Below are 19,493 nucleotides of genomic sequence, written 5' to 3' on the forward strand. Positions count from 1 at the left end.
GTGTCTGTGTGGGTTTCCTCCGGGTGCTCTGGTTTCCTCCCACAGTCCAAAAACACACGTTGCAGGTGGATTGGCGACTCGAGAGTGTCCGTAGGTGTGAGTGTGTGAGTGAATGTGTGTGTGTCTGTGTTGCCCTGTGAGGGACTGGCGTCCCCTCCGGGGTGTGTTCCCGCCATGCGCCCAATGATTCCAGGTGGGCTCTAGACCCCCCGCGACCCTAAAAATTGGATAAGCGGTTACAGATAATGGATGGATGGATGGATGAATGTGCGTCATTATGTATATATTCATTAATTCATTAATCATTGTCTGAAAGGGACTGGCACGGTGGTGCAGCAGGAAGTGTCGCAGTCACACCGCTCCAGGGTGCTGGAGGTTGTGGGTTGGATTCCCGCTCCGGGTGACTGTCTGTGAGGAGTGTGGTGTGTTCTATCTGTGTCTGCGTGGGTTTCCTCCTGGTGACTGTCTGTGAGGAGTGTGGTGTGTTCTCTCTGTGTCTGCGTGGGTTTCCTCCGGGTGACTGTCTGTGAGGAGTGTGGTGTGTTCTCTCTGTGTCTGCGTGGGTTTCCTCCAGGTGACTGTCTGTGAGGAGTGAGGTGTGTTCTCCCTGTGTCTGCGTGTGTTTCCTCCGGGTGACTGTCTTTGAGGAGTGTGGTGTGTTTTCTCTGTGTCTGCGTGGGTTTCCTCTGTGTGACTGTCTGTGAGGAGTGTGGTGTGTTCTCCTTGTGTCTGTGTGGGTTTCCTCCAGGTGACTGTCTGTGAGGAGTGTGGTGTGTTCTCCTTGTGTCTGTGTGGGTTTCCTCCAGGTGACTGTCTGTGAGTGTGGTGTGTTCTCTCTGTGTCTGCGTGGGTTTCCTCCAGGTGACTGTCTGTGAGGAGTGAGGTGTGTTCTCCCTGTGTCTGCGTGTGTTTCCTCCGGGTGACTGTCTTTGAGGAGTGTGGTGTGTTTTCTCTGTGTCTGCGTGGGTTTCCTCTGGGTGACTGTCTGTGAGGAGTGTGGTGTGTTCTCCTTGTGTCTGTGTGGGTTTCCTCCAGGTGACTGTCTGTGAGGAGTGTGGTGTGTTCTCCTTGTGTCTGTGTGGGTTTCCTCCAGGTGACTGTCTGTGAGGTGTGTTCTCCCTGTGTCTGCGTGTGTTTCCTCCGGGTGACTGTCTGTGAGGAGTGTGGTGTGTTCTCTCTGTGTCTGTGTGGGTTTCCTCCGGGTGACTGTCTGTGAGGATTGTGGTGTGTTCTCTCTTTGTCTGCGTGGATTTCCTCTCGGTGACTGTCTGTGAGGAGTGTGGTGTGTTCTCTCTGTGTCTGCATGGGTTTCCTCCGGTTGACTGTCTGTGAGGAGTGTGGTGTGTTCTCCCCGTGTCTGTGTGGGTTTCCTCCGGGTGCTCTGGTTTCCTCCCACAGTCCAAAAACACACGTTGGTAGGTGGATTGGTGACTCAAAAGTGTCCGTAGGTGTGAGTTTGTGTGTGTCTGTGTTGCCCTGTGAAGGACTGGCGCCCCCTCCAGGGTGTATTCCCGCCTTGCGCCCAATGATTCCAGGTAGGCTCTGGACCCATCGCGACCTTGAACCGATAAGGGTTACAGATAATGAATGAATGAACTGTCTGAAATGGCTAATCCAGTTCAGGGTTGTTGTGTGTCCAGAGCCTTCCCAGAATCACTGGGCGTAAAGCAGAAACACACTCTGAACAAATCACCAATTCATCACAGGGAAACACACATTCACACTCACACCTTTTAAAACTTTTGCACAGCCCAACAGCCTACCATGAGTTGTTTGAGGACTGTGGGAGCAAAAATGAGCACCTAAAGAAAACCCACACATATACCAGGAAAACAAACCAAACTCCTCACAGAAAGTGAATCAAGTCAGGGTTTTACCAATGACCTTAGAGTTCAGGAGCCAGCTGCAATATAATACCAATCTAGCTTCTTAATCCTGACACACAGTTAGAAAAAACATAACAGGTCCTAGTGATATACAATAAGAGCATATTTAAACCTCTGGTCAAGTGTAGAGTAAAATCTGAAACCCCAGAAACAAAGCTGTAACACCTAGAGTTTATGGTGGTAGAAGAGAGCTCCTCAGGACCTTTGCTAGACAATAAACCATTGCAGGCCATGGACTTAGAATACAAAGAAAGAGTATTCTTGCCATTGACCACATTGCCACATTGCCACATTTTCCCTAGGCTTGTAGCCTGAATAAGTAAACCTGAATTTTCAGAATAAGAATAAGTTCATCAATTGGCATATAAATATATATATAATTCAAATAAAAAAAACATATAACAATTTTTGGATCCTAATAGTTATATTATTTAATTTCATAGTGTTAAAGATATATATATATATAAGATGTTTTTTTAATCTCTGTTTCTCTCTTTTTTCTCTCAGATTGTGGTGTGGGGGGTGATCTCCACATGGTCTCACCCTCTGTGGGTGAGGACCTGATACTCAACTGCTCCATAAACTCCACAGTTCTCCAGCTGGAGGAAGTGACCTGGAGAAAGGTCCCTGACACCATGGTCCTGATCTTCCAGGAGAACCAGACGTTCTCAGAGAGTTCCCACGAGACGTACCAAGACCGAGGCGAGTTCTTCTCATCTGAAATCCCCCGGGGAAACTTCTCTCTGAAGCTGAAGGACGTTCGTCTGGAGGATAAAGGAGAATTCATCTGTGAGATTCACACTGATGAGTTTACAGCCCAGACCTCCGTCATCATCCAGAGAATAGGTAACAGTGATAATACATATAAATTCTGTTTTCAAATCAAATCAAATCAAATTTATTTGTATAGCGCCTTTTACAACTGACGTTGTCACAAAGCAGCTTCACAGTTTCAGAACAGAACATTTAAATCAAAGCCCAATGCGAGCAAGCCGAAGGCGACAGTGGCAAGGAAAAACTCCCTCGAGACTGGAGGAAGAAACCTTGGGAGGAACCAAGACTCACAAAGGGGACCCATCCTCCTCTGATCAAACTATAGATTGAATTTTAAATGATCACCAATGAAGTGTCATTATGCTACGTAATAATAATAAGGTGAGCAGCTCGTCTGGTTTGGTCTGGTCTGCAGGAGAATCCAGCAAACAATCTTCCATCAGTGGGCCACCATTCTCTCAGAAAACAGTAAAACAGTAAAGAGAAGCAGTTAGTTTAGTTGAGTGCAGCAGAGAATAAGACCATGTGAATATTTTCATTAGTGTAGTGACGGATATGACTGTAACAGACTGGGAGGAGGGAAACCAGAAGGAGCTCAGGCAAAGACATCCTTTCGCTCCAAACAAGAGAAACTGTGAGCACATCATCCGCATTTACCCTGATTCTCCATGTCCATGAGTTCCTTAAACCACAACCTTAAACTAGACAGAGGTTAGTTGCCAAAGGCTAAACTGAACAAGTGTGTTTTGAGCCTAGACTTAAACATAGTGACTGTTTCTGCGTCCCGAACACTAGCTGGAAGATTGTTTCAGAGCTGAGGGGCTTTGTAGGAGAAAGCTTTCCCCCCTGCTGAAGTCTTATGAATTCTGGGTACTAGTAAGAGGCCGGCGCCCTGAGATCTGAGTAATCTTGGTGGTTCATAGTGTGTGATGAGGTCTCGCAAGTATTCAGGGGCAAGACCATGTAGGGATTTATACGTGAGTAAAATAATTTTGTAATCAATACGGAATTTAACTGGAAGCCAGTGAAGGGCCGATAAGACTGGGCTGATATGATCAAATTTTCTAGTTTTAGTGAGGACCCTGGCTGCAGCATTTTGAATTAACTGGAGTTTACTCAAGTTTCTGCTGGAGCATCCTGATAAAAGTGCATTGCAATGATCTAATCTTGATGTAATAAAAGTGTGAACTAATTTTTCCGCATCTGGGAGGGATAAGGAATTTCTTAACTTAGCGAGGTTCCGAAGATGTAGGAAAGCTGTTTTTGTAATGTTACCTATATGCTGATCAAATGATAGATCTGAATCAATTATAACACAAATTTTTAGCTGATGAGCTCGGGAGAACAGGGAAGTCCAAATTATGTATTAAGTCTGATACCTTATTTATAGCAGGTTTTGGACCTAGAAGGAGAACCTCGGTTTTGTCGCTGTTTAGCAGAAGGAAATTGTATGCCATCCAATTCTTCACTTCTTTAACACAGTCCTCCATATTCTTTAGTGTTGGTTTGTCATCTGGTTTGGCTGATATGTATAACTGTGTGTCATCTGCGTAACTGTGGAAGGTAATGCCATACCTGCTAATAAATCTGCCCAGTGGCATCATGTATAATATGAATAGTAAAGGTCCTAGAATGGAGCCTTGGGGAATTACAAATCTCATTTTTGTATGAATAGAAGAAACATTATTTAATTTTACAAACTGATAGCGATCTGTGACTTAAACCATGACAGGGCCGTTCCTGTTATTCCAACCATGTTTTTTTTTAATCTTTCTAGCAGAATAGTATGATCAATTGTATCAAAAGCTGCACTGAGGTCGAGTAGAACTAGTATGGATACGCAGCCTCGATCAGAGGCGAGGAGGAGGTCGTTCGTTATCTTAAGATCTTAGATATGAAGGGAAGGTTAGAGATAGGTCTGTAATTGGATAGTACACTAGGATCAAGATTCGGTTTCTTGATCAGGGGTTTAATAACTGCTAGTTTAAATGCTTTGGGTATGTGACCCAGTCTAAGGTACGAATTTATGATTGTTAAAAGGGGATTGATTATGACTGGTAATACTTCTTTAAATAGTTTTGTTGGTATTGCATCAAGTGTACAGATCGTACAATTTGACGAGTAGATGATTTTCTCCAATTCTAGCTGTGGTAGTGGGTCAAAGTCCTCTAGTCTTTCTTCTATGTTTTGTTCTATATCATCCACACCAGATGACAGACAGGCTGGATTTAGTAATATGGCATTTATTGTTTGTCTAATATTTTCAATCTTGTTGTTAAAAAAGTCCATAAAAGCATTGCTGGTGTGAATGGCTGGGATCTGTGGATCAGTAGCTGCCCGATTGTTTGTAAGTTTAGAGATTACATTAAAGAGTGCTCTAGGATTGTCTTTATTATTTTCAATCAGTGAGGACAGATGTGCTGAACGTGCATTGACGAGTGCCCTTCTATATTTGATAAGGCTGTCTTTCCAGGCACAGTGAAATACTTCCAGTTTAGTCGATCGCCATTTCCGCTCTAATTTCCTTACGGTTTGTTTTAGGGTGAGTGTTTCTTCATTATACCAAGGAGCGAGTTTTTTCTGCTTTTTACGCTTAAGTCGTGCTACACTATCTAAAATTGATCGAAGTGTGTTATCTAAGTAGTCCGTTAGTTAAGATAACAACCAACAGCTACAGCGATATTTCATCTGAATTCCCTCTGGTTTCATCCCGCCCCTTTTTGTAATAAAGGCTTATTTGAAGTATTCCATGCATACCTGCAGCATGCATGCTTTCTTATATGTTATTATTATTATTACAAACCGAAGTTGGGACACTAAACAAATTGTGAATAAAAACTGAATGCAATGATGTGGAGATGGCAAATGTCAATATTTTATTCGTAATAGAACATAGATGACAGATCAAAAGTTTAATCTGAGTAAATGTAACATTTTAAAGGAAAAATATCTTGATTCAAAATTTCACAGTGTCAACAAATCCCAAAAAAGTTGGGACAAGTAGCAATAAGTGGCTGGAAAAAGGAAATTGAACATATAACGAACAGCTGAAAGACCAATTAACACTAATTAGGTCAATTGACAACATGATTGGGTATAAAAAGAGCTTCTCAGAATGTCAGTGTCTCTCTGAAGCCAAGATGGTAAGAGGATCACCAATTACACCATTGTTGTGCAGAAAGATAGTGCAGCGATACCAGAATGGTGTTACCCAGCGTAAAATAGCAAATACTTTTAATTTATCATCATCAACCGTGCATAACATCATCAAAAGATTCAGAGAATCTGGAACAATTGCTGTGCGTAAGGGTCCAGGCCGTAAAACTCTACTGGATGCTCGTGATCTCCGGGCCCTTAAACGTCACTGCACCTCAAACAGGAATGCCACTGTCAAGGAAATAACAGAATGTGCTCAGGAATACTTCCAGAAAGCATTGTCAGTGAACACAATCCACTGTGCCATCCGCCGTTGCCAGCTGAAACTCTACAGTGCAAAGAGGAAGCCATTTCTAAGCAAGCTCCACAAGCTCAGACGTCTGCACTGGGCCAGGGGTCTTTTAAAATGGAGTGTGGCAAAATGGAAGACTGTCCTGTGGTCAGATGAGTCACGATTTGAAGTTCTTTATGGAACACTGGGACGCCATGTCATCCGGACCAGAGAGGACGAGGATAACCCAAGTTGTTATCGACGCTCCGTTCAGAAGCCTGCATCACTGATGGTATGGGGTTGCATGAGTGCTTGCATGTCTGGAAAGGCACCATTAATGCAGAGAACTATGTTCAGGTTCTAGAAGGTGCGACAAAGAAGGCCCAAGACGATTGAACAGTTAGAGGCCTGTATTAGACATGAATGGGAGAGCATTCCTATTTCTAAACTTGAGAAACTGGTCTCCTCTGTCCCCAGACGTCTGTTGAGTGTTGTAAGAAGAATGTGGTATTCCACACACTGGTAAAAAATGGCCTTGTCCCAAATTTTTTGGGATTTGTTGATGCCATGAAATTTTGAAACATATTTTTCCCTTAAAATGATACATTCTCTCAGTTTAAACTTTTGATCTGTGATTTGTGTTCTATTCTGAATAAAATATTAGATGTTGGCACCTCCACATCATTGCATTCAGTTTTTATTCACAATTTGTTTAGTGTCCCAACTTTTTTTGAAATCCGGTTTGTATTATGGGTGCCCCTATATTTCAGATGCATAATATTAGATATATAATATAATTGTTGTCTTAATTAATTTTCATTAACTCATTTGTTCTTTCTCATTCAAACAGGTTTTTCTTCTCTCCAGAAATTCATACTGGTGCTGTGCTTCTTTTCATTAGCACTTACTCTTGGACTCTGCATTCCTGTTTTAATCTTTTTGAGGAAAAAAGGTAGAGTTTAATTAAAAAAATAAAAACAAAAAAAAACTCAGTGTCGTTCAAATCTGAATTAATATTTTCTCAGACATATTTTCATTTGCATTTACATGTATGCATTTGGTAGACGCATTTATCAAAGTGACTTACAAAAAAGGATCTAACATTCAAACTACAGCACAAATTATACAAAAACACCTTACATTGAGTACATTTGATTCCTGTTTCTCTTCATTGTTTTAAAATACAATTTTTGTTCATAGCTTAAGAAAACAGCTAAGCTATCATTTCAAAACCTAAATGAAAATTCATGATTAAATATTAAAAACCTATATATATTTTTCTTTACAGAAATTTCAAAACGGGTTATGATCCTGCATGCCGTACTGACCTGCTGTCCATGTATTTTCATGTTCATTAGTTATATATTATGGTCAACTGATGGTAAGTTCAAGAAAATCCCAAGAACATTTATTTGGGATTACTTGTATTTAAGAAGGTTAAACAGTGAGAGTAAAGATATCATTATCTGAAACATCTATCTAAGAAATTAACTTCAACATTCTCTACAGTATGTATTAAAGTCAATACAACAAAGTCTACAATATATAAAAGTTCCTGCAACATTATCAACAATATAACATAGCAGAAAAAGTAAAGAGATTTGTGTTTGGCAGATTATTTATTTGTTGTAACAGTGCTTCTTGGCAGTAAATCTTCTACCGTTAAAAAGCTTGTTAATTTCCCTTTTAAATGGTGACATGCATTTGTGGGATGAGCAGTAGAGCTGAGTATGTGAGTTGCACCCATGAAAATCCTCTCTGCCAATGGTAAACAGTTTATTCTGCCATAGACGCATTTGGTGTACGTAGGACTAAATGATTGAAGTTGGAAGAAATGACATATTAGCAATTTAACCACTTATTCATTTAACAATCAGGAGCCTCGGTAGCCTGTGGAAGAACCATACACAGCCACAACAGCCTCCACCTCCTCCTCATGCTGGTCATCAGTCTGGTCACACACTGCTGTGGGTTGGCATCCCATTCTTCAACCAGCATTTGTCACAAGTCAGCCACCGTGGTTGTGGTCACTCGGGCACAAACAACACACCCAAGCTGATCCCACAAGTGTTCAATGAGGTTAAGGTCAGGAGCTGGCAGGCCATTCCATCTTTCCACTCCCACATTCTGGAGGTAGTCTCTGATAAACCCCGCTCTGTGGAGCGAGCGTTGTCATGTTGGAGGATAGAGTTCGGTCCCAGACTGTGGAGATATGGGATTGCCACTGATTGCAGAATTTCATCTGTAATTAAATGAAATGTGCAATTACTTGTCAGTAAACAACGTACAATATCTCTCTGCATTTAAAAGCCTCCAATGATGACAAGCCTTGTTTTTCCAGTGAGGGAGATGGCGCCCCACACCATCACACAAAATAAACTGTTTGGCAGTGAGTATTTGACACATTTTTCATGGGCACAACCCACATACGCAGCTCTACTGCTCATCCCACAAATGCATGTTCCTTACAAATGTGGCACCATTTAAAACTGAAATTAACAGACTTCCAACAATAAAAGATTTATTGCCAAGAAGCATTGTTAAAACAAATAAATAATCTACCAAACACACATTTCCTTACTTTTTGTGCTCTTTATATCTCTTTGTAACATGCTTGGTTCGGTTCCATATGTCTTGTTTTGTTTTGGTTCCTGGTTGTTTCCATGTGTTTCCCCTATCATATGATCGTTCTACATTCCGTGTCTCACATGAGTTAATTAGTTTCCTGGTGTGTCCTGTGTGCTGTAGTGTTGTTTGTCTGCCATTCGTATATTTCTCTGTTTTGAGTCCAGTTTTGTTTTTCTCCTGTTTAGATCTGTTTTTTTAGTATCTTTGCTTAAGCCTGGCCCACACTAGAGGATATTTTTGAGGCTGATTTGCTCCTCCCGAAAATCACAAGAAGTCTCCCAGTTTTTTTTTTTGTTTGTGAATGATGATCTTCCCAGATTATCCAGTAGTGTGGGAAGTCCATAATCCAAGCTTTACTCCTCTGATCTTCTCCCAGAGCAGTCAGGGTCACACCAATTGTGAACTGTAAATATGAAAAAGTTTTTACAATATTTACAACTCAGAATTTAGTGGTACTCAGAAAACTGTAGTGTGGACATCAGTTCTCTGATGTGAAATGTCACGTTAACACATCATCTTGAAAGATGATAAACCAATGAGAGTTAAGATTGGATTATTTCACCTCCATCCATTGTGATCATTCATGCCCAGGCCGTGTTATCAGGTAGTGTTCTGTAGTATGAGCCAGGTATTAGTCTTCCTTAAGAGTTCCTTCTTGAGTCTGTTTTTTTTGTCTGCAGTTCTGAGCTTACATTGAGTGACCATATTGCTTAAGAGCATGTCTGTTTCTGTTGTTTTGACTGTCCAGTTGAGTATTAGTTTTTTGTTTTCATTCTGTTTTTAGTTTACTATAGTATGTTGCCCTATATAGCCTTCAGTCTTTCATTATCTGGCTTGTTCTCAGTTAGTCTTTATAGTTTTAGAGTATGCTTTAGGTTTTTATCTTGGTCTTTAGTGGAAATATGTATACTTTATATTTACAGCAATGTTTCATAATCAATATATACTATTTGTAATTTGAGAATGATTGACCAGGATTGTTTCTTTTTTATAACTTGGTGCCCTCAAGAAAGACAATAAATTCTGGTGAGTTAGAGAGAATGAGAGTTAGAGACAGTGTTGTTCTGGGGAGTGTTGTTTTTAAATTATATATATATATATATTTATCATTTCCATTGATGGAGATTGTTTGAGAATTTGTATAACAGTATAAAGCACTGCCCATTTTTTATCATTTTGCCTCTGGGTGATATAAACAATTCAATTTGTCAATATCTCACTTTTTCTGTTGAGGTGGATTTAAAGCAAAAGAGATTAGATCATCAAGATAACACTCCATACTCACAATGGAAATGGCATTAGTCCAGTATGAATCTGACCCTCAGGTCTGTTCTCAGATTGCCATGACAGACATGTTTGTTTACTTCAATACCTAAATAGTGACATTTGGTTAGGATTTAATTTTTTTTTTTTTATTAAAATATGAAATATAACTTTGTAGTTACAATGCATACAGGGAAAAACAGGAAAAAAAGCCGGGTGACCCTACACCAGTAATGCATTGGTCATGATATAATTATTCTTGTAATTATATAAAATAATGCAAATAAATTACAATAAAATAAACTACTAGACTGGAAAGTTGCATAATTATGTGGGGCATTTGGGAAACGGGTAACACACCATACACAATAACAAAAAATTATGTTCTTGTTTTGCTTGCTTATTTTCTTTCTAAATGCTGTAGTTGGTTTTAAGTACAGCTGGGTATGGAGTACAACCTCATAGAGCACGCTTTAACTTGAAAGAATACACAAATCAAATTACGAAGTTACTTTGGCAAAATAAATACACCAATGATTTATGCCTTTAAAAAAAAAATTAGATAACAGCAAGAAGTACAAAACCATAAAATTAGAGCCACTAATAAATGTACAGAGGAAACAAAACAGACAATCACATCTTGGCTATATTAGACCTTTTTTCTCCAGTTGAACTGCTCAAAACAGCTTACACATAGCCCTATACTTAGCAGGAGATTTGCACGGTTGTTATTAAGATTACACTGTTAAGGATGAAATAAGACAACCACACGATAAGTTGAGTTTCTAAAGGGCCAGTGTCTGTTTAAACATCATTGACATTCGCTTACAGAAAGTATTCTAATAACCTGTTTATTGTTTGTTCCCTAAATGTATACTCAAAAAAATAATTTTATTTTCCACTCTGTTACTATTATATTGAATTAATTATCATCCACAATTATCCAGGGTTTCTCAGTGAGGTGGTGATCTGTTCAGCTCTCTCTTTGGCCCGGTGTCTGATGTTGATGAAAACTGCTCCTCATCTCAACACACTTCCAGGTACGAGTTTATAACTACATTTAATATACAAACCCAATTTCCAGAAAAGGTGGGTCACTCTGCAAAGCAAATTCTGTAAATCAACATTATTTACACTGATTTATAGACATTCTCTAAATCAACATTATTGTTAAATTAACACTTTGTGTTACAATTTAACACTCTTGGGTGGTTTCCCAGATTAAGCTTAGTCATGGACTACACCACATTTGGTATTGGGATTTTCCCTTGAAAGGAGACTATAGTCCGAATTTAGGCTTAATTTGTGCTTTACCAGCAAGTGCTCACATGGTACTGTTGGAGAAACAGTCTTGCTACCCCAAGAGCCTCCCTATAAGAGTAGTAAACCATGGTCACTTACCATAGTCTGTCACTGTATCAAGAAATACAACCTGGAAATATATTATGCAAAGAGGAAGTCATATACAAATTATACTCAGAAACACTGAGTTCTCTGTCAGATGTCATCAGTCATTCACTGAAGGAACAGATTCTTAGGTATTTGGGGGAATGGCCTCTTTCCAAATGTGCAGATCCTCTGCAGTACATGACCATGAAGGACGCAAAGACTTATTTGTGTCTACCAACCACATTACACTTTCCATGCATCTCTCTTCAGCAGTAGAAAATGTAGTCTCCAAGATAAGAGCTAGTCCAAGTCTACGTATGGACATGTTTACATTTTTACATTACAACACATAAGTCTAACAGATTTGATTCTAATATTTGAGACTTTAAACTGAATGGTGTCTCTCACACCATAAAATATGTTGCACTTTGTTTAGTATGCTTTTATTAGACTTTTTTTTATCTTGAAAATTGTTTAATGTTTGAATTCCTTGGGAGTTACATTTTCATTCTTGTGATGCTGGGAATGACAGTTTAAAATTAGAGATTTGTAATTTAAAGGTTAATATATTATATGTTAAAGTTTTATATATTGCACCTGGTGTTTTTGCACATTCTACCACTACTCTCTAGCCTACTGCTAAATTACTCTCCAAACTATCTGAACTTCTCCCAGTTGTGTGCTCATTTTCATCTCGTTTGCTGCTAGTTTGTAGCTTTAATATTCATATAAATAATCTATACCTTAATCCTACTAATGATTTTCTCTCACTTCATGACTGTTTTCAATTCATACTACATATTCCCACACATGACAAAGGTCATACTCTTGACCTTGTCTGTTCATCTTCCTTACCTGTTTTGAATCTTTGTCCTTATCACTTTCCACTATCTGATCACAGGTATATTAAACTTATGGCTGTCCCTCGTTCCAATCAAAGATGCATTTTCTTCCGTAAGACACATTCTGTAGATCCTCTTATTCTTAAACATTCTTTTGCCAATACTTTTCCTATTGATTCTGCCCCAGGAACATGCCACACGGCTAAATTCTCTTAGTCTCTTAGTACACTAGCCCCTGTGATGTCATAGAATGGTGACTTTTATTTCTTCTTCTCCCTGGTACACTAATGAATTAGGCACCACAAAGCAGACTGCCGTCAACTGGAGAGACTCTGCAGGAAGTCTAAGCTCTTGGTTCATGTTGAAGCCTATAAGCAGCACCTAGCTGCCTACAGAAGTGCCTTACATGCTGCCAAATCAGCCCACCCTTATTAACAATGCTAATACAAATACTCTGCATCTTTTTTCAACAGTCACCAAACTATTTAAACCTCTTGACAGTGCTATAGCTGTTTCTCCATCTCTTTGTGATTCATTCCTACATTTCTTTGAATCTCTGCCCTGGTCACTCATCTCACAACTCTTATTAATCTATCACTTCGTACTGGTCTGGTCTTATTTATCCACAAATTTGCTGCAGTCACTCCTCTACTTAAAAAAAAAAAAACCTGGCTTGGATCCTCTGGCTCTTGTTAACTTCCGGCCTTTCTCTAATCTTCCTTTTCTGGCCAAAGTCCTCAAATGTACTGTTGCTAGTCAACTTCAAACCTAACAATCTTGAAACTAATAATTTCTTTGAACAATTCCAGTCCGGATTCTGTCCCTTCCACAGCACTGAAACTGCCTTAATAAAAATATTGAATGATCTTCTTTTAGCTGTGGATTCTGGCTCTCTCTGTATCCTATTACTATTAGATCTGTGTGCAGCTTTTGACACAGTAAGTCACCCCATCCTTCTATCCAGGCTGTGGGAGCTGGGCATTGATGGTTCGGCCCTGGATTGTTTCACATCATATCTAACTGACAGAAAACAGTTTCTGGTCCTTTCTGCTCAAGTATCAGTCCTTGGGCCCTTTCATTTCATTTTATACATGCTTCCCTTTGGACATATATTGCATCATTTTAATCTTGGCTTTCAGTGATATGTGGATGACATCCAGATTTATTTTAGTACTAAAACCAATCATCTGAAATTTTATTAAAGGAATGTTTAAAACATAACAACAAAATATAAGTCCTGCAGATTATATTCAATGTATGAAATTAATATGACTTAAAAATATATGATTTTATAGAATAATGTTCCCTAACTAAAAGTACGGAGTATAAACCCTTGAGGTTCCACCAAATGACAGTTTTTTTGACAGTGGGCTGAAAATGTATGGTGCATCATGAAGAGGAATATCAAACATGTTAAGCAGCTTATGTTTTACATACAGCAATAACGAACAAAAATTACACTTGCAAAACAGCAAAAATTAATATCTTAACTTTACAAAGGATTTTAAAAATTAAAATGCGTAAGTCTATAAAGTATATTTAAATGAAACATTTGTTTATTTAGTTATAAATTGAAAACACTCAATCTGTTCTTTGTGCTTTTGTTTTGACAATAAATGTTCAAGAAGATTAACAAATTACAGATTGTAGTTTTTTATGCCATTTTTATGGAAATTGATAAATACAAATTTTACTGTCACTGTGTCACATTCTAGACAAGTGAAAACATTGAGAACAGTCTTGCAAACTACACTATATGGACAAAAGTATTGGGACATACCTACTCATCATTGTACTTAGGTTTTCAGATTTTATTCATTCCCATTGCCCCAGGCAAATAAAAATCTGGATGGTTATAATAGTTATATAGTTTCATTAAAAGTTAAGAATATTTTCCTTCACCTTCACAGTCACTTGTGTTGAATTACAAGGTTTTGTTTGTAAAGGCAAATTAGTGTAGCTGAAGGGCTGTGAACATCCTTAAATTTAAATAGCAGCCTATGGTTTTCTGCCTACATGTTTCAAGCTATTTGCTGTGACCCTAGTTAAGAAGTGATTGAACTGGGTCAATGGATGGATGAATGTAAGAATGTATGAATTAATATAATGTTTTGTTTTACAGAACAGCTAGGGAAGGCAGTGAAGACCCTGAGTGTCCCTCTTTATTTCTTCATCATAGCCATAGCTGTATACACAGGTAAACACAACATCCCAGTACAGAAATTAGACGTTTGTTGATGTTACTTTTTCTTTTGAAAAACAAAAAATAAAAAGTACACACTAAATGAGACCTTGGAATTTACAAAATGGTGCACTTAATTTTTTCTCTTCTGGTTGGTGAAGAAAATATTATTACATGTGTTATGGCAATTCTAAAAATTAATATCTAAGTGTCACCAGGAAGGAAGATCGATGCTCAAAGAATTATTTGGGGAGATCAGAGGAATAAAGACATGCAGTCAAGAATTCTCTCCTATCTCCCATTGTATTAAACAAAATCATGCAACATATATATGACCCCAGTCACGTACACCATCATGTGTGCCATTTGGGCGTTATTACATCATGTCTCGTTCCATCAACACAAACATTCCCTTATTGGTTCCTCATTATCTCCTATTTTATTACTGTCAGGAAAAATGGTTGCAGACGGTGAGAGATGTCCTTCAGTTGTTGACTGCTTTCTTTCCTCCCTTCTAATCTGTTGAGCGCTTTCCTCCCCCACAGGTCACAGTAATACAAAACACTGTGATATGTCCCTTCAGGTCACAAGCACTAACGCCTACATTATTTAGTAAGAATTAATCAAGATTAATCAATACCATTACTCACTGAATATATTGTGTCATTAATATAATCATTAGTTATCATTAACCATTACTCATTGGTGTTAATCTGCATTTTCCCATCACAACATGAACAGCTGTGAACTTGAGGTTGCACAAGAATTTACCCTGCAGATTACTTTAAATTTAACTTTCCTGCACAGGTAATCGTATTACTCTGTACAGTTTTAATAACTGAGCCACATTTTGCTATCTTATAAAATAAGAATCCTTTTTAATTACCATTACCGTTAGGGAATTTAAAACCTGTGAATGAACTGAGACTAACTCAGAAAGATTGCATATCATAATAGCATACCACAGTGGCAAGAGGTGTACAGTATGTGGTTGTAGTGTCTGAGTTAGCTTGGTTTGAGAAACTGTGGGTGAGTGTGTGTGGTGTAGTTTTGGTGATATTGCTCAGAACCTTGTGTCTAATGGCCTACATCCCTCAGCTTGTGTGCACTGGTGTGTCTTTTATATTAAAGTAGATTTTGCTCATAGAATACCTGTATGTACAGGAAATAACTTGAAATAAATATATAGTCCATAGCTCGAGTGCCATTATGTTCAGTAATTATTTATTGTACATTAGCTTAAGTATTTGATAGTTTTGCAATTATTTAGTTGAGTGGCTTGGCATGGAATCCCCTTACAGGTTGGCATAGTCTGGACTTAGCACACTCTAAGACGTGCGTTGTGGAACCTGCCACAATACCTGTACAGAGAACTTACTGATAACCCATCGGAAGTTCATTTAACATGAACAAAGCAATTGTTTTTTCTATTATAATAAATGTTTTATTCCTAACCTTATCCTGGTATAAATTCCAGGTATATATTTTGCACATGTTTTTCATAAAATGTTTTTAATGTCACGGTAATAATTGATAAAATATCTTCTTTATAGGTGATTAGTTTGACTCCGACTTGAATACAGCAGAACAAGTTCCTGGGGTTTGGCAGAACAATCATTAAATTAAAAGTGTATTTGGAAGTTAGAGTTGACAATTTAGCTCCAAAATGTGAAGAAAACAACTTTGAGTCTCAAACTTCACAATAGTATATGCAGCTAATATAACTGTGTGTTCAAGTTAATTTCAGAATCTACAGAAATGTTTTACACATGTGTGTTTTCTCTTTTCTGTTTTTATATAGTTGAATTTGTGCGTTATAAAAGGTCTGGTGGCCTCTCTGATAAAGTCGTGTTATGTGTAGCAGCCATGGTATGCTGTATTTGCTCTGTTGTTACAGGTAAATGAAATGTTTTAAGCATTTTATATTACACATATTTGCAATTTTATATTTGTTTATATTTTTACAAAACATACATGACATTAATTACATTTATTTACTTTTCAACCTGTAGTACCAGTTCAAATGAGACAATTATCAAAACATTTTGCTTACATGTGCACTATCTGACATTTTGCCTCTACATATCTACAGCACCATCATCTCAGATCCAAACAAATAGTTTTCATTCAGCAATGACCTTCTCTTAAGCCTTGCTTCTACTCTGTCCCCAAACCTCAGCATTTTTCTCCTAAGAGAAGTGGAACTGCAAACTGATCCAAACCCCCATTTCCCATTCCACCTTACATGGTGGTGCAGAACATTTTATGATTTAACACTGAGAGAAGTACATCCACAATTTCAGAAAAATTGGCACACTCCGTATAATTTAAGTAGATGTAAATGAAAACAGATTGCAATGATGTGCAAATCACATAGATCCATATTTTACTAAGTATAGAACATATAACACATATCAGATGTTGAAAGTGAGACATATTACCATCTCAGGAAAACATATTAACTCATTTAGAAATTTATGGCAGCAACTAAACACGTCAAAAACCGAAAACACACGTTGGTAGGTTGAATGGGGAGGTATGTGTGTGTGAGTGGCTGGGTGTTTGTGTGTGCTGCCCTGTGATGGACTGGAGGAGCAATTTCAACTATGTCACATGACTGAGTACACAAAAAGAGCATTTTAGAGGAACAGACTCTCTCAGAAGCAAAGATGGGCAGGGATTCACCAATCTGTTATAAACTGAGTGGAACAATTTTAGAAAATGATGTTCCTCGACAAAAATTGCACAGACTTTGTATATCCCACCATCTAAAGTGCTTAATATTATCAAAAGAGGAATCTGAAGAAATCTCTGTGTGAATGGGACAGGGCCTACAGTCAGTATTTTGGATGCTCATGATCTTTGGGCTTTCAGACATCACTGCAATAAAACAGGCCTGATTCGGGAAATCACTGCATGGACTCAGGAACTCTTCCAGAAATAATTTTTCTAAGTTAAATCTGTATTATGCAAACACAAAATCCATATATCTACACAATCCAGAAACACAGCCGTATTATCTTGGCCATCACATTAAAAATGGACTGGGGCAAAAGGTTCTGTCTGTGGTCAGAGGAATCAAATATTGAAATTCTGTTTAGAAAACACAGACACAGGGTCCTAAGGACTCAAGAGGAGCAAGACCATCAAGCTTGTTATCGACGCAGAGTTCAAAAACAATGATGGTATGGGGTTGCATTAATATCTGTAGTGTTGGAAGTGAGCTATCAATGCTGAACTCTATACAGGGGTTTCAGAACTACATCTTCTCCCATCCAGACACCGTCTATTTTAGAAAAAGGCCTGGCTCATTTCAGCAAGATATTATTAAATCATGTACTGCATCCATCACAACAGCATGGATTCGCAGAAGAGTCTAGGTGTTGAACACTGCCTGCAGTCCAGGCCTATCTCTCACAGAAAACATTTGGTGCATCATGAAATAAAAAATCCAGCAAAAACCAAGGAATTGAATGTACAAAAATGGGACACTATTCCTCTTTCATGTCATGTTCCTGACATTTATAGACTGTTTTTAAAGGAAGAGGGGATGCAACACAGTGGAAAATATGGCCCTGTACCAACTTTTTTGGGATGCGATGCTGTCATCAAGTTCTAAATGTGTTAATATTTTTCATGAAATAGTAAAATAGAACGGGCAATCTGAATAAGAATCTAACTACAGCCTTGCGCCCTTTCCCAGTCAGCCTGACGCCACAGAGCAGTGAGTGAAAAAGGCATTTACCTGATGAGGAGAGTTAGAGAAACGCAAGTGAAATCAGGCTTTCCCTGTCCATCATCACACCACACAGCAGTGGGAAAGAGCAGGCACACAGGCAGCAGAGCTTATCAAGAAGAAACGTGAGTTCAAAGAACAGCACAACACAGTGGGTTTGTGGCGTCTCTCTCTCTGTGCAGGGCACCTTTACTCCACTTTATGTTTACACTGAAATGAGGTGTTTGCTGCTGTATTAATGTTTAAAATGTCAGATAGTGCATGTTTAATAAGTTAGAACATTATTCTGATTAGTAATAATATTTCCAAAAGAATACATCAGAATTCAATGAAAGAGAAACAAAATTTAAGATAAACTTTTTTTTTTTTAAAGCTAAATTCACCATGCGGGGAAGTTCATTTATGTTCTTGGAGTATTACAACAGTGTCCTGCTCACAATTTTTTTTCATGATCAAACAGACAGACCAGGTATGTAACATTTAATACATTTAGAAATTATTCAGACCTTGTCACATTTTCCCTATTTAAAAAAAAAAAAAACCCACAGGGGTCAGGCTACGTTTCAGATGGCCAGTAGGGGAGCCTAGGTGGTGCACTAGGAGAGCAGCTCTCAGAAATCCTAAATTTGGGCTCTTTATATAAGCCCTCCTCAACAGAAACCCAGAGTTGCACATTTGTTGAGGGGTGACTGGCACAGTACACTTTCAGTAGAATGGTACAATACATTACTGTCACTAAATCTACAAACAGTGTAAATGTCCCTTTAAAGGTACAGCAGTGGTGTTAAAATCCAGTTGTGTTCCTTAAAAGTTCCTCCTGATCATTTTCTCTCGTTATCTGTGTCAGGTGTCTCTTGTTTGTTGATGTATATAAGTTCCGGTGTTGTCACTTCCTGTTATCGGTCATTTGTTAGTTGTATTGTTATTGTTATTGTAGTGTTTGTTTCTCTAGCTCGTTTCTCGTTCTCGTTCTCGTTCGGTCTCCTGCCTGTTTCATGCCCCAGTCCTGTAGTGTTGTTTCGTGCTCTTTTCCTATGTTTCTAAGTCGTGTTATGTCGTGTTTCTCGTCTAGTTCGTTTGTTTTGTTATTTCATTAATAAATTATCTGTGTTGTAGCGAGTGTGTCCGCCTCCGTTAGTCCACCCTTCACATCCCCATGACAGTAATCTTTCATTATACAACTGTGGAGAATAAAAGAACATAATAAAAGTCCTGGAGATGAAATTGGGTTTATAAAATCAACACAAATAAAAAAAATCTACATTATATAATATATTACAATAGAATAAGGTACAATTATGTTCCAAATTGAATGTACAGAATATGTACCCTTGAGGGTACAACCACAGAGACAGTTTTTCTGAGA

The 19,493-nt window shown here is 38.4% G+C and overlaps 1 protein-coding gene across 2 annotated transcripts in view; it reads left to right on the forward strand.

Moving 5' to 3' along the window:
- The window catches only part of LOC136699885 (uncharacterized), a 37,826-nt gene that overhangs the window by 3,345 nt on the left and 14,988 nt on the right, over positions 1-19,493 (forward strand). For both annotated transcript variants that reach the window (XM_066674935.1, XM_066674936.1), the window contains exons 4-10: positions 2,394-2,732; positions 6,938-7,039; positions 7,376-7,468; positions 10,926-11,018; positions 14,332-14,406; positions 16,193-16,288; positions 18,501-18,596. In XM_066674935.1, coding sequence (XP_066531032.1) covers positions 2,394-2,732; positions 6,938-7,039; positions 7,376-7,468; positions 10,926-11,018; positions 14,332-14,406; positions 16,193-16,288; positions 18,501-18,596 — 894 coding nt within the window. The remainder of the gene's footprint in view (positions 1-2,393; positions 2,733-6,937; positions 7,040-7,375; positions 7,469-10,925; positions 11,019-14,331; positions 14,407-16,192; positions 16,289-18,500; positions 18,597-19,493) is intronic.

The sequence above is a fragment of the Hoplias malabaricus genome, chromosome 6 (assembly GCF_029633855.1).
Source record: "Hoplias malabaricus isolate fHopMal1 chromosome 6, fHopMal1.hap1, whole genome shotgun sequence".
Taxonomy (NCBI): domain Eukaryota; kingdom Metazoa; phylum Chordata; class Actinopteri; order Characiformes; family Erythrinidae; genus Hoplias; species Hoplias malabaricus.